Raw genomic sequence first — 12,765 nt, 5'->3', positions numbered from 1 at the left:
ATACTGTATTTCAACATGTAATCAACAGTTTTTAGTTTTATTAAATTTATTAGGGTGACATTGATTTATAGGATCACATAGGTTTCAAAAGTGGATTCTTATGTTACAATATCTGTATATTTTATTGTGTGCTCACCACCCAAAGTCAAATGATAGTTTTAAAACTTGAGTTATTTTATTTTATTTTATTTTTGACCACACTAAGGGCTTTAAAATGCAGTGTGCATTTACACTATGGCACATCTCAATTTGGACTAACCACATTTCATTTGCTCAATACCAGTATGTGACTAGTGGCTATGCATTTATAGGCCATCTCTTAATTATTTAGAAGCAAGGAGATCTCTTAGAAATGAAGATATCCCTTGGCTTTGTTTTTTCTTTTCTTTTGTCCTGTAGGAATTGTGTAATTTCATTTATTAATTAACTAGAGGCCCAGTGTAGGAAATTCGTATACTCGTAGGGTCTCTAGTAGCTGCCAGCTGGGGCTTCCCTCCCTGGCCGAACTCCCGGATGACCTCCCAGTCAACGGGACAATTTGTATACTACACTTTTATTATATAGGATACACATGATTAAAAGTTATAGAAACAGCAAACAGTTCAAAGGAATCTTTCTCCCAGTGCTTCTCTTCTAGCCTCCCCAATCCTTTTCCTGGAGGCAAAATATTATTACCAGTTTGTTGTATATTCTCTCAGAGCTGACTTTTATTTATTTATTTTTAATTTACAGTCATGGCACTCTTTTTAAAAAATATATATTTTATTGATTTTTTACGGAGAGGAAGGGAGAGGGATAGAGAGCTAGAAACATCGATGAGAGAGAAACATCCATCAGCTGCCTGGGTACATGCCCTTGACCGGAATCGAACCTGGGACCCTTCAGTCTGCAGGCTGATGATGCTCTATGCACAGAGCCAAACCAGTCAAGGCTAGGTGTGGCATTCTTATACATACTGTTCTGCATCTTGCTTTATTTAATTTAATTAGTTGGAAATACTTTAATTTGAAAATATAGATGGTTTCCTTTTGCTATTGGAAAAGATTGTGAATACATCATTTAACATATATATAAGTATACTTGCTAGGTAAGTTTATGAAATTAAAGGGTCAAAAAAAGTTCCAATGATATTCTGTAGATGTTGCTAAATTATCTTTTATTGTATTCGTATCAATTTTGACTCCCAAGAACCATGCAAGAGAGTATCAGTTTCACTAAATGATAGTCAACATAGTGTATTGTCAAACTTTTTTTAAATCTTTTCCAACTTAAAAAAAAAAAGGAATCTTGTTGCATTTTTAATTTGTACTTATTTTTATTAGTGATATTGCATATTTTCTAAATATTTAAGAACCATTTGCATTTCATTTTCTGTGAACTGTCCACATCCTTTGCTCATTTTTCTATTGGATGGTTGGGGCTTTTGACATTTTCTATGAGTTTTATATACTATTAAGAAAAGTTTCATGTGACTTTTAACTTTGCTTATGGGCTTATTTTTGCATGCATAAATTTTTAAAAAATATATTTTATTGATTTTTTACAGAGAGGAAGGGAGAGGGATAGAGAGTTAGAAACATTGATCGGCTGCCTCCTGCACACCCCCTACTGGGGATGTGCCCACAACCAAGGTACATGCCCTTGATTAGAACTGAACCTGGGACACTTTGTCTGCAGGCCGACACTCTATCCACTGAGCCACACCAGTCAGGGCTGCATGCATCAATTTTACTGAACTTCCTAGTATGTTATGCCTTTGAGATTTTGGGTCACAAATAATTTAGTCATTAGATAATTTTTAGGTAGTTTTCTTAGACTGCTTTTAATTTAGGGGGGTTCACATTCATATTTTAAATCCATCTAGAATTCATTTTCATATAGGATTATAAGGGATAGATTCAACTTTATAATTTTTTTCAGAAAACATTCTGCTAGCATTTTTATTTAGAGTACATTAAATGAATACATTAATTTGACAGTATAAAAGACCATATACCTTTCTATTTATTTTAAACTTTTATTCCAATAGATTTTCCCACATTTCTTTTGAAGTATACTTCTGGTGTTTTAAATATTTTTTTTCTATTACTGTATTTTATTCCAGTAACATTTCTGACGGGTTGTTGATGTTATATATCAAGGCTATTGATTTTTTTTCTTTAGCTACTTTACTGAATTCCGATCAATTCTAACAGTTTTTCAGTTGATTCTCTTGGTAGACCAGTGTACAATCTTATTATCTGCAAATAATGATAACTGTAGTGTTGCTTTCCAGCGTTAATATCTTATTTCTTCTTCTGTATAATTTGTCTCAGTTAGTAAGCAATGTAAAATACAAGTGTTTTTTTTTAATAGCCCAGAGGCAAAGTAATCTTGATTTAAAAAACAAAACAAAACAACTTGCATTCTTAAAATATATGTAATGAGAAAAACTGATAAAATAAGGTATAACTATATCATGAACGGGGCAGCATTTACTTTATCTAATGGATTATTTATGTATTTCAGTGCCCAATTCTTTGTTCTTTCCTTCATTTGGACTTTGAAATCTACATCAGTATTGGTCTAAAAATGTTTGAATGAATGAATGAATGAAGAAATAATCATAAGATGGGCACATTTATATCAATCTAGTGAAACTGATTGAATACTTATTTTATACTAAGCACAAACATGAACAGGGTAGAGTATCCTTAAGGAGTTTACAGTCCAGTAAGAGAGTAAAATACAATTGAGTAAGATGTTTACTGTATACCTATGAAACATAATAGAAACAGTATAACGTTGGGAATGTTTAATCCTCTTGGAAAACTGGAGGAGGAATCTTAGGGAATATGATATCTGAGAAAGTTATAGAGGAATGAAGGAAAGTCTCTGGAAAATTGGGGGACTAAGAAGACATTCTGGGCAGACAGCAGTATCATAATATTTATAAGTTGCTATTATAGTTGGACTATAAACTGTGAGAGGAAGTAGGAGAGAAAAATAGAGACCTGCATATGAAAACCCATTTATTTTAGGCAGGAATTCTCAATAGAAGTGGGCAGCCAGGGCTGTAGAAGAAGACACAGATTTGCCTAAAAAGGGCATTTTATAAACTACACTTTTCATCCCTGTCTGGTCCACTGGGATGTAAACACTAAAGGCAGTGTGCCTTATCTTCCAGGTGTGTTTGAGTGAAAGTTTGAGAACTACTAATGCAAGTAGTATAAAGCCAGTAACCTGTGTTAAGGAGGATATGACATCGGATTTGCATTTTAGAACCTTTTCTTTGATAACAATTTGAAGGAGCCTTGGGGACTGGCAAGGACAGACTGGGCTAGGAGAGAAACACTTTAATATATTTTATTGATTTTTACTGAGAGGAATTGAGAGGGATAGAGAGTTAGAAACGTCGATGAGAGAGATACATCGACCAGCTGCCTCTTGCACACCCCCCACTGGGGATGTGCCCGCAACCAAGGCACATACCCTTGACCGGAATCGAACCCGGGACCTTTCAGTCCGCAGGCTGATGCTCTATCCATTGAGCCAAACCGGTTTCGGCGAGAGAAACCCTTTAAAGTGCTACTGCAATGGATAATGAACCAAGAAAACGTAAAGCTGGCTACCAAATGTCAGTGAAGAAAATTCAAGGAATAAAGAAAATAGAATTGATAGCTTAGCAACTGATTTACTATGTCTTCTAGAGAAGACTGAAAGGAGGTAGTCTTTCTCTACTGTTGTTAGCATTTTGACACCAAGAATTATTTGGGAAAGACTGGATAATATTTACTAATGCAGTATGACCTTCCCACGTGAGCTGGTGATTTTGATCATCTTCATTTTCTATGACCATACTTATAGCAATGGCAATTGCTGGGAAGACAAGAGTAATCACTTTTTTAAAATACATTTTATGATTTCAGAGAAGAAGGGAAAGGAAGAGAGAGATAGAAACATCATTGATGAGAGAGAATCATTGTTCGGCTGTCTCATGCATGGCCCCTACCAGGGATCAAGACTGCAACCTGGGCAACCCAGGCATGTACCCTGACCAGGAATTGAACCCCGACCTTCTGGTTTATAAGTCGATGTTCAATCATTGAGTCATGCTTGCCAGGCAAGAGAGTAATCATTTTTTTTTAAAATATATTTTTTATTGATTTTTTACAGAGAGAAAGTGAGAAGGATAGAGAGTTAGAAACATCAATGAGAGAGAATCATCGATCAGCTACCTCTTGCACACCCCCTACTGGAGATGTGCCCACAACCAAGCTACATGCCCTTGACCGGAACCGAACCTGGGACCTTTCAGTCGGCAGGCCGATGCTCTATCCACTGAGCCAGACCGGTTTCGGCAAGAGTAATCATTTTTTGTTCTGCTACTGGCCTCCCATGAAAATGAGTATCACACTTTACTATGTCTAAGAATTTACTATGTCTAACAACGTGCTAATTCTCTAAGAAACATTATTCAAGTTAGATATGTATTAATGCACTTTCATTTTTGTCTCCATGCTCTTTAGAATTCACTCCGAGGGCAGCCTTGTGGATGGCCCCGAAGCAAGCCTGATGGAACAGGATAGAACCAACCATGTGGAGGGCAACAGACTAAGTCCATTCTTGACACCATCTCCTTCTCCCATCTGCCAGACAGAACCTCTGGCTCTAAAGCTCCAGAATGGAAGCCCGTTACCAGAGAGACCTTATCCAGAAGTGAATGGAGACACCAAGTGGCAATCTTTCAAAAGTCACTATGGAATACCCCATATGAAGGGCAGCCAGAAGAGTCGTGTAAGCCCGGACTTTATACAAGAAGGCAGAGGGTATTCCAAGTGTTTGCAGAATGGAGGGATAAAACGCACGGTTAGTGAACCGTCTCTCTCTGGGCTCCATCAGAACAAGAAGTTGAAACAAGACCAAAAGGCCAACGGAGAAGGAGAGCACTTCGGGGAAAGCCAAGAAAGAAACCCAGGCAAAGGCAGCAGTCAACCAAATGTCTCCGACGTGAATGACAAGAGAGAATCTGTGAGCTCTGTGGCCCCAGAAGATGCAGTTAAAGATATCACCAGTTTTTCAACACACAACTCAAGTGGGCCTGAAAATGCAGAGCCTCAGATTCTGAATGAGCAGGAGGGCAAAGATGCTAACTATCACGACAAGAACCTTGTATTACTTCTTAAAAACAAGTCAGTGCTAATGCCTAATGGTGCTACAGTTTCTGCCTCTTCCATGGAAAACACACACGGTGAACTCCTGGAAAAAACACTGTCTCAATATTACCCAGATTGTGTTTCCATTGCGGTGCAGAACACATCTCACATACATGCCATTAACAGTCTGGCTACGAATGAGTTGTCCTGTGAGATCACTCACCCATTGCATACCTCAGGGCAGACCAATTTCCCACAGACCTCGAACTCTGAGCTGCCTCCAGAGCCAGCTGCAGTCATGACTGAGGCCTGTGATGCCGATAATGTCAGTAAACCAGCTGCAATGCTAGGTACCTGTTCCTTTCCGAAACCAGAACAACAAAAGCCAGTTTTTGAGATGTGCCCATCTCCTGCAGAAAACGGTAACATCCAAGGAACCACAAAGCTTGTAGCTGGTGAAGAATTCTGTTCAGGTTCCAGCAGCAATTTGCAGGCTCCTGGTGGCAGCTCTGAACGGTATTTCAAGCAAAATGAAACGAATGGTGCTTACTTCAAGCAAACCTCAGTGTTCTCTAAGGATTCCTTTTCTGCCACTGTCACACCACCACCATCGAAATTGCTTTTGTCTCCCCCTCTTCCTTTTCCAGAGGCTCCTCAGCTTCCTTCAGAAGGAAAAAGCACTCTGAGCGATGGTGTTTTGGAAGAACACCATCACTACCCCAACCAAAGTAACACAGCTCTTTTAAGGGAAGTGAAAATAGAGGGTGAACTGGAGGCACCACCATCCCAGAGTCCTAATCCACCTACACATGTACCCAGCCCTTCTCTGACACTTCCAGAAAGGCTTCAGAATAATTGTGCTAACAAGAATGACGTACGGACTCCAGGGACAATGACAGTTCCATTGTGTCCTGAGGAAGCAAGACAAATACCAGAGCATCCCAAGCATAACCCACCCATTCTTGGGAGCAGTGAAGTCCCACAGGACCACTGCCAGCCGCTGATGGGGCACACAGAACAGGAAGTTCTGAAGGGTCAAGATATGCGACAGACACTCGATCTTGTGCTCCCAACACAGCCCCATCTGAAACCAGGATGGATTGAATTGAAGGCCCCTCAGTTTCACCAAGCAGAATCCCATCTAAACTATAAAGCACCGCAGCGGTCAGTGCTTCAGTATCAGTCCAACGCCTCCAATCACATGACCTCCACACCATACACTGGAAATTCCAACATGCCCGGGGGGCTCCCAGGGCAAGCTTGCACCCAGAAAATGATGCAGCCGGAGCAGAGGCCACAAAAGTACCAACCTGAGATGAATCACGGGCAGTCTCAAGGTACCGTGGACCAGCATCTCCAGTTCCAAAAACCCTCACTCCAGGTGCACTTCTCCAACACAGACCCTTCCCCTGAAGCTCACATGCAGTCGCCGTGCACCCCTAGGTTTCATTTTCAACAAAGACCAGACTCCGAAAATACAAAACTCATGCCCTCACCATTGAAGCAGCACTTGAATCAACAGGCTTCAGAGACCGAGCCCTTCTCAAACTCACACCTTTTGCAACATACGTCTCATAGTCAGGCAGCACCAACACAGACATCCCAGAATTCACATCTTCCTCAAAACCAGCAGCAACAGCAAAAATCACACACGGAGAATAAAGAACAAATGCCTCATCCTTTTTCTCATCCCCAAGGCAACAGTGGTCAGCAAAGAGAAGGACCGTTCTTTAGCCAGATTAAAGTGGAAGAATGCTTTCATGGTGAAAATCAGTATTCAAAATCAAGTGAGTTTCAGGCTCATAATGCCCCAATGGGATTAGAGCACATGCAGAACATGAACAGTAGAAATTCCCCTTACGGTCATATCTTGAAGTCAAATGCAAGCAAAGTACAGATGTCTTGTTCAAACAACATTCACCCAGCTTCAAAGAATACAGAACAGACTTTACATCCTGAACACTTTTCTGGAAACAAGACCCAAAACTTGCATCCCATGCAATATTTTCCAAACAATGTGAATACGAAACAAGATGGTCTTCACAGGTGCTTTCAAGAACCAGGACAGAAGCCTCAGCAGGCCTCGGTTCTCCAGGGATACAAGAGTAAAAACCAAGACTTGTCTGGCCAACAAGCCGCCCAGTTCGCTCAGCAAAGGTACCTGATGCACAACCAAGCCAACGCTTTCGCTGTGCCTGAACCAGGAGGAGGTCACGTTCAGACCCCTCCCCAGAAGGACATTCAGAAGCACGCTGCTCTAAGGTGGCACCTCTTGCAGAAGCAGGAGCAGCAGCAAAGCCAGCAAGCTCAAACTGAGTCTTGCCACAGTCAGGCACACCGGCCAATTAAGGTAGAACCCGGATCCAAGCCCCATGCCTGCATGCACCCCAAGCCAGCACAGCCGGAAAACAAAATGTGGAAAAAGATAACTAAGCAAGAGATTTCACCCCTGAGCTGTGACAACGTGCAGCAGAGGAGCATTCTCGAAACCATGGAGCAACACCTGAAGCAGTTTCAGGTCAAATCGTTATTTGACCATAAGGCTCTTACTCTCAAGTCACAGAAGCAAGTGAAGGTTGAAATGTCAGGGCCAGTCACCGTGTTATCCAGGCACACCACGGCCGCAGAGCTTGAGAGCCACCCCCCAGCGTTAGAGCAGCAGGCAGCTCCTTCGGAAAAGACACCCACCAAAAGAACAGCTGGCTCTGTTCTCAATAATTTTTTAGAGTCACCTTCCAAATTACTAGATACGCCTATAAAAAATTTATTGGATACACCTGTCAAGACTCAATATGATTTCCCATCATGCAGATGTGTAGGTAAGTGCCAGAAATGTTCTGAGACACATGGTGTTTATCCAGAATTAGCAAATTCATCTTTAGATATGGGATTTTCTTTCTTCTCTTTCCTTCTTTCTTTCTTTCTTTCTTTCTTTTTTTTTTTTTTTTTTGGTCTGGCAGCAATTTTTAAAGGCTCATAAAAATCTGAAGCTTACATTTCTTGTCTTTGAATTACAAATGTGTGTGCTGTGCAAGAAAGAACTTCACTTACATTCAGTTTTTTTTCAAAATATTGACACAATTGTGCATGTTCATTTTTCTCTGTAAAATATAAAGCTATTTGCTATCAATTAATCAGTCTATTTGCCGTTATAAATAATTTTCTGGAGGGACAGCTAGGCATTAAAATGAGAAAGATAGCTGTCACATGCAAACTAGTGTATAAGCTTTTAATATTTTTTAATTCAGGGTTGAAGGTATTAGTTTTACAAGGCTAATTTCTATAGGGAGAGGTTGTCTTCAGTCTTGGTGAGTTGGGGGAAATTATAATGCCTGAAGTTCTAAATATTCATGAAGTTTCCCTTTCTCCATTTATATACTTAAAATATTGTGTGATTTATATTCATTTTGTTTCCATTTTCTCTTTAAAGTTTTATCTTTCTTATAAATACATATAATTTCCTATTTTTGAAACAAACACCTTTTTGTTAAAATTCAAGACACGTGACAGGTCTGTTGGAATGAGGAAACATTTTGCTGATGGATGCAGATTTCATACATATATGTGGAGATCTTAATCATAGCTATTCAGTGTGGGTACAGTAGAAGACATTTGAAAAAACATGTCAGACTAATGTGGCTAGTGGTCCACCCACCCTATGCTATTCCTCTTACGATGGGTCACATGGCAACTTATAGGCAATGGAGGGAGGATGCCTACTGTCCCTTTGTGTGTGGTCAGGACTCGGTTGCCTCACTGGGCTAAGTGCCACACATGTCATAGATAATATTAGGTAAGTTATAACCACCTTCACTCCCTTCTATCATCCCAACCCTTTCTCCCCCACATTCCATCTCTGACAGGAGCCTCTGCCTTTTACCTGACCCACCCTCCAGTATTTTTTCATTTCAAACATTGTCCTAAAGGATGTACAAACATGGGTCTGTCATCAATGTTTTTAATTTCAAAAGAGAGTGATTGAATGTTGTAGAGAGACGAGAGGAGAAGAAGGTATCTTGACAATAAACCGAGCAATCTCCTAGGGGCGAGAGAAGATAGGAAACTATATTCTAATATTTTGACATCCAAGTAGAGGCAGAATTCCAGTTAGCTGGAAAAAACCTTTTTTTTAGTGTACATAACTAATTGTAGTTGATATTACGCATAATATATTATAATCCCTACACTTTTCATGTTTGGTTCCATGCATGTGGTATAAAATAATTTCTTAGCCCATATCTGAAATATAATTTATTGTACTTTTATCCAACAGCCAACATATGCATATACGTAATTATTTCACACATTTTCTAATAAACAGACTCCCTCAATTTACTCATTCGGGGGGAGGGGGAGAAAATGTGTAAAATCACATGTAGGGCCCTTAATGTGCAGTTGGGGGATAAGCTTTGTGGATGTAGCCTTTCTATTTAGTATAATTGAGGTCTAAAATAATAATCTTCTATTATCTCAACAGAGCAAATTATTGAAAAAGATGAAGGTCCTTTTTATACCCATCTAGGAGCAGGTCCTAATGTGGCAGCTATTAGAGAAATCATGGAAGAAAGGTAATTAACGCAAAGGCACAGGGCAGAGCAACGTTTATCCTCTTGTATATGTCAGACCTTTTCCAGCTCACACACCTACGAAGCAGTCAACAATTGTAAATTGAGTCATTATTAGTAGGGTTAAGCTATTAGCTGTTCCAGGGTTGCCAGTCCTACACACTGTGCCATTCACCCGAGAGTCACAATAGTTGACAGGACCGAGAGTCCGCGAGCTGACACAGGCTGCCCCCATGGACATGGGTGCCGGGAAACCCAGGCAGGAGCACAAATCCTCCTGCCTGCCAGGCACAAGGGTGCTGGCTCCAGCTGCAGAGAGAGGCCCCCGTGTGGCTCTCCCACTGGGCGATAAAGTGTCCAAGAGGAAGAGGGGGGACGTGTGGCTTAAGAAAGGAACCCGCTGAGTTAGATTCACCTGGAACTGTAAAGGCCTGGCCCTCTCTAAGGAAGCTGTCCCCAGTCTGAGCAAAGGGCAAGTGTGATATACTGAAGAGAAATAGAGGCATTCTATTTATAGTTGCATTTTCTTTTTTGCTGTCAGTCACAGGTATGCAAGTACTTACCTGAACCTACCGTTACTCCTACATGTAGAAGACTCTTAAGAGCGAGATACTCAATGCAGAGAGACATTCATATAGGTGTCCACAGCCCTTGAGCTGTTACTATGCTAGGATGCCTTTTCTCTAAGAGGTAGGCAGTGTTATCATTGAAATACGTTAGGAGACGTTCTGGGCAGCAAGGACATATTTTGCATCATTCTTGCCCCATTTCCAAATTAGCATGTAGAAATGTACTAATCATCTAGTGCCCCCTTTTTTGTTTATTAACAAGTAGTAAGTAGTAACCTTGGTCAGAAGGGAAATATATAATCTATTTCTAGAACTATCCTATATTCTCAGTATTGTTGGATACTAGTTATTTGCCAGCTTCCTTTTTAAAAAATGTGAGATTCTTTGAGGAACAGTTATAACTAAAATCTATTATGATTCCCCATGTTTAAAATAGCTAAATTTAGTTAAGGACAAAAATAAAATAGTATATATCTTAGAAGGCTGGATTTAGCAAACTTAAAAAAGTCTTGTGCTTTGTGAAATTATGTATAAAACTAAGTTTTCCCATTGTTTTCACCCAACATATACTAATTTCAAAATAGTAAATTACAATTACCAGTATATTTTGATGCTAAAGAAAAACAAGGCTTAAAGTCTATTATCTAGTCTGCTTGGCATAAACTTTAAAAAATAAATGAAACATTTATGTCTCAGGATGTGGTAATAGAGTAAAATTACACTCAAATGTTCAATATTTTGGGTGTCTTTTAGGTCCATTTGCTAATTTTTTTTTTTTTTGTGTGTGTGTGTGTGTGTGTGTGTATGTTTCTGTGGATTTCTTTAAGGTTTGGACAGAAGGGTAAAGCTATTAGGATTGAAAGAGTCGTCTATACTGGTAAAGAAGGCAAAAGTTCTCAGGGATGTCCTATTGCCAAATGGGTAAGTGTGACTTGACAAGGCTTTTAGTCTTCAGTTTCTGGGCATTTTCATTCATTACATTTAAACCTGAAAATTGTGTTAACCCAGATCAAAGAGTTATTGATACCAGTTAAAAGGAATATTGCTTGTATTTATTTTATCAAGCGTTATCTCTTAAGAAAAAGTCAGATCATAACAATATACTAACCATATTTAATTGAAAGAATAATAATATTCTAACCATATTTAATTGAAAGAACTGAATGGTGAGAAGAAGGTCCATTCAAGTACCTGCTACAAGTATAATTCTTCCTTTAAATACCTTCATGTCATTTATGAAAACCTTGATCTTTATGAAAAAGACCTGCATGTCTTCCCTCTAGCCCTGGCTTTAATTCAGGGAGCATTGCCCCAACTCTACTGGGCATACAGTAGTCAGCTAAACATTGAGCAGTTTTTCACCTCTCCCAGTTCCGAGCCCAGGGCAAACCCCCACTTTGTACGTGGGCAACAAAAGGCAAGTTGTAGGTGGTGGTCAGTGTTGCCCTGTGACCCAGACATGAGAAAATGTGCATACATAAGTCCATGCTGACATCTGCTGCAAGTGACCCTTGTCTTGTTTTGGTTGGGGTGGGGGGTGTTGGGGTGAAACGGTGACCCACACAGGTGGTGCGCAGAAGCAGCAGTGAGGAGAAGCTACTGTGTCTGGTGCGGGAGCGAGCTGGCCACACCTGTGAGGCTGCAGTGATTGTGATTCTCATCCTGGTGTGGGAAGGCATCCCCCTGTCTCTGGCTGACAAACTCTACTCGGAGCTCACCGAGACGCTGCGGAAATACGGCACGCTCACCAACCGGCGGTGTGCCCTGAATGAAGAGTAAGTGGAGCCAGGACCTCTCTCTCCTCTCTTTCCACTGGATAGCACAGTTGGCTGGAGGGACGAGAGTTGAACCTGCATTTTCGCATTTATAAAATGGGGGTCCAAGTGCCTGCTTCACAGTCATGCTATCGGAGGTTGTGTTTGCTAACATGGACAGCATGGGATATTTTCTTTAATATTTTGTACCTTCAAATAACAAAGCCATTAGTTTGGACCAGCTTGCTAAGTGTCTGTACCCACATGAACTCGATCGCTCGGTAAACTTGAAAATACTTGTGTATCCACTTGCTACAAATGACAACTCTTATGTACCTGGCCATCACATTAGTAAGTATTGACATCACTTGTAAGTGGCAATACTTGAAACAAAAGAAGTTTGCTGAGAAACTTTGGGATTCCCAGGTGAAGGACCTTAATTGTGTACGTAGCAAAGTACAAGGCCTATAGTAAAAGTTAGAGAACTAAAACGATTTTGACTTCTATTTAATACAGTTCATTATTTCCACAATAGTAACCAAAATTGCTTCCATTTTTACTATTTCTAAATGTTCCAGAACTTAGTGTCTATAGGATATGCATTTTTCCCCAGAAATATATAAATATTTGAAATAAAAGAACAGGGTTTGTACTTAAATATATTTAGCGCAGCCAAGTGTTAGTATGTTTTTTGTGTGTGTGTTTTTATGTTCCTGTTTGTTTTCAACTCCCTCCACTTGCA

General features: G+C 40.0%; 1 protein-coding gene across 8 annotated transcripts in view; it reads left to right on the top strand.

Moving 5' to 3' along the window:
• The window catches only part of TET2 (tet methylcytosine dioxygenase 2), a 126,028-nt gene that overhangs the window by 72,532 nt on the left and 40,731 nt on the right, over positions 1-12,765 (top strand). For all 8 annotated transcript variants that reach the window (XR_006743069.1, XM_036410015.2, XM_045589324.1 and 5 more), the window contains exons 3-6: positions 4,509-7,954; positions 9,613-9,703; positions 11,097-11,190; positions 11,836-12,044. Coding sequence is in view for 7 of the 8 variants with exons in the window: in XM_036410015.2 (XP_036265908.1) it covers positions 4,555-7,954; positions 9,613-9,703; positions 11,097-11,190; positions 11,836-12,044 (3,794 nt within the window). In the remaining variant the exon portion in view is untranslated. The remainder of the gene's footprint in view (positions 1-4,508; positions 7,955-9,612; positions 9,704-11,096; positions 11,191-11,835; positions 12,045-12,765) is intronic.

Source organism: Pipistrellus kuhlii, unplaced genomic scaffold (assembly GCF_014108245.1).
Source record: "Pipistrellus kuhlii isolate mPipKuh1 unplaced genomic scaffold, mPipKuh1.p scaffold_m20_p_1, whole genome shotgun sequence".
Lineage (NCBI taxonomy): Eukaryota > Metazoa > Chordata > Mammalia > Chiroptera > Vespertilionidae > Pipistrellus > Pipistrellus kuhlii.
This window is presented reverse-complemented; position numbering and strand designations above follow the sequence as displayed.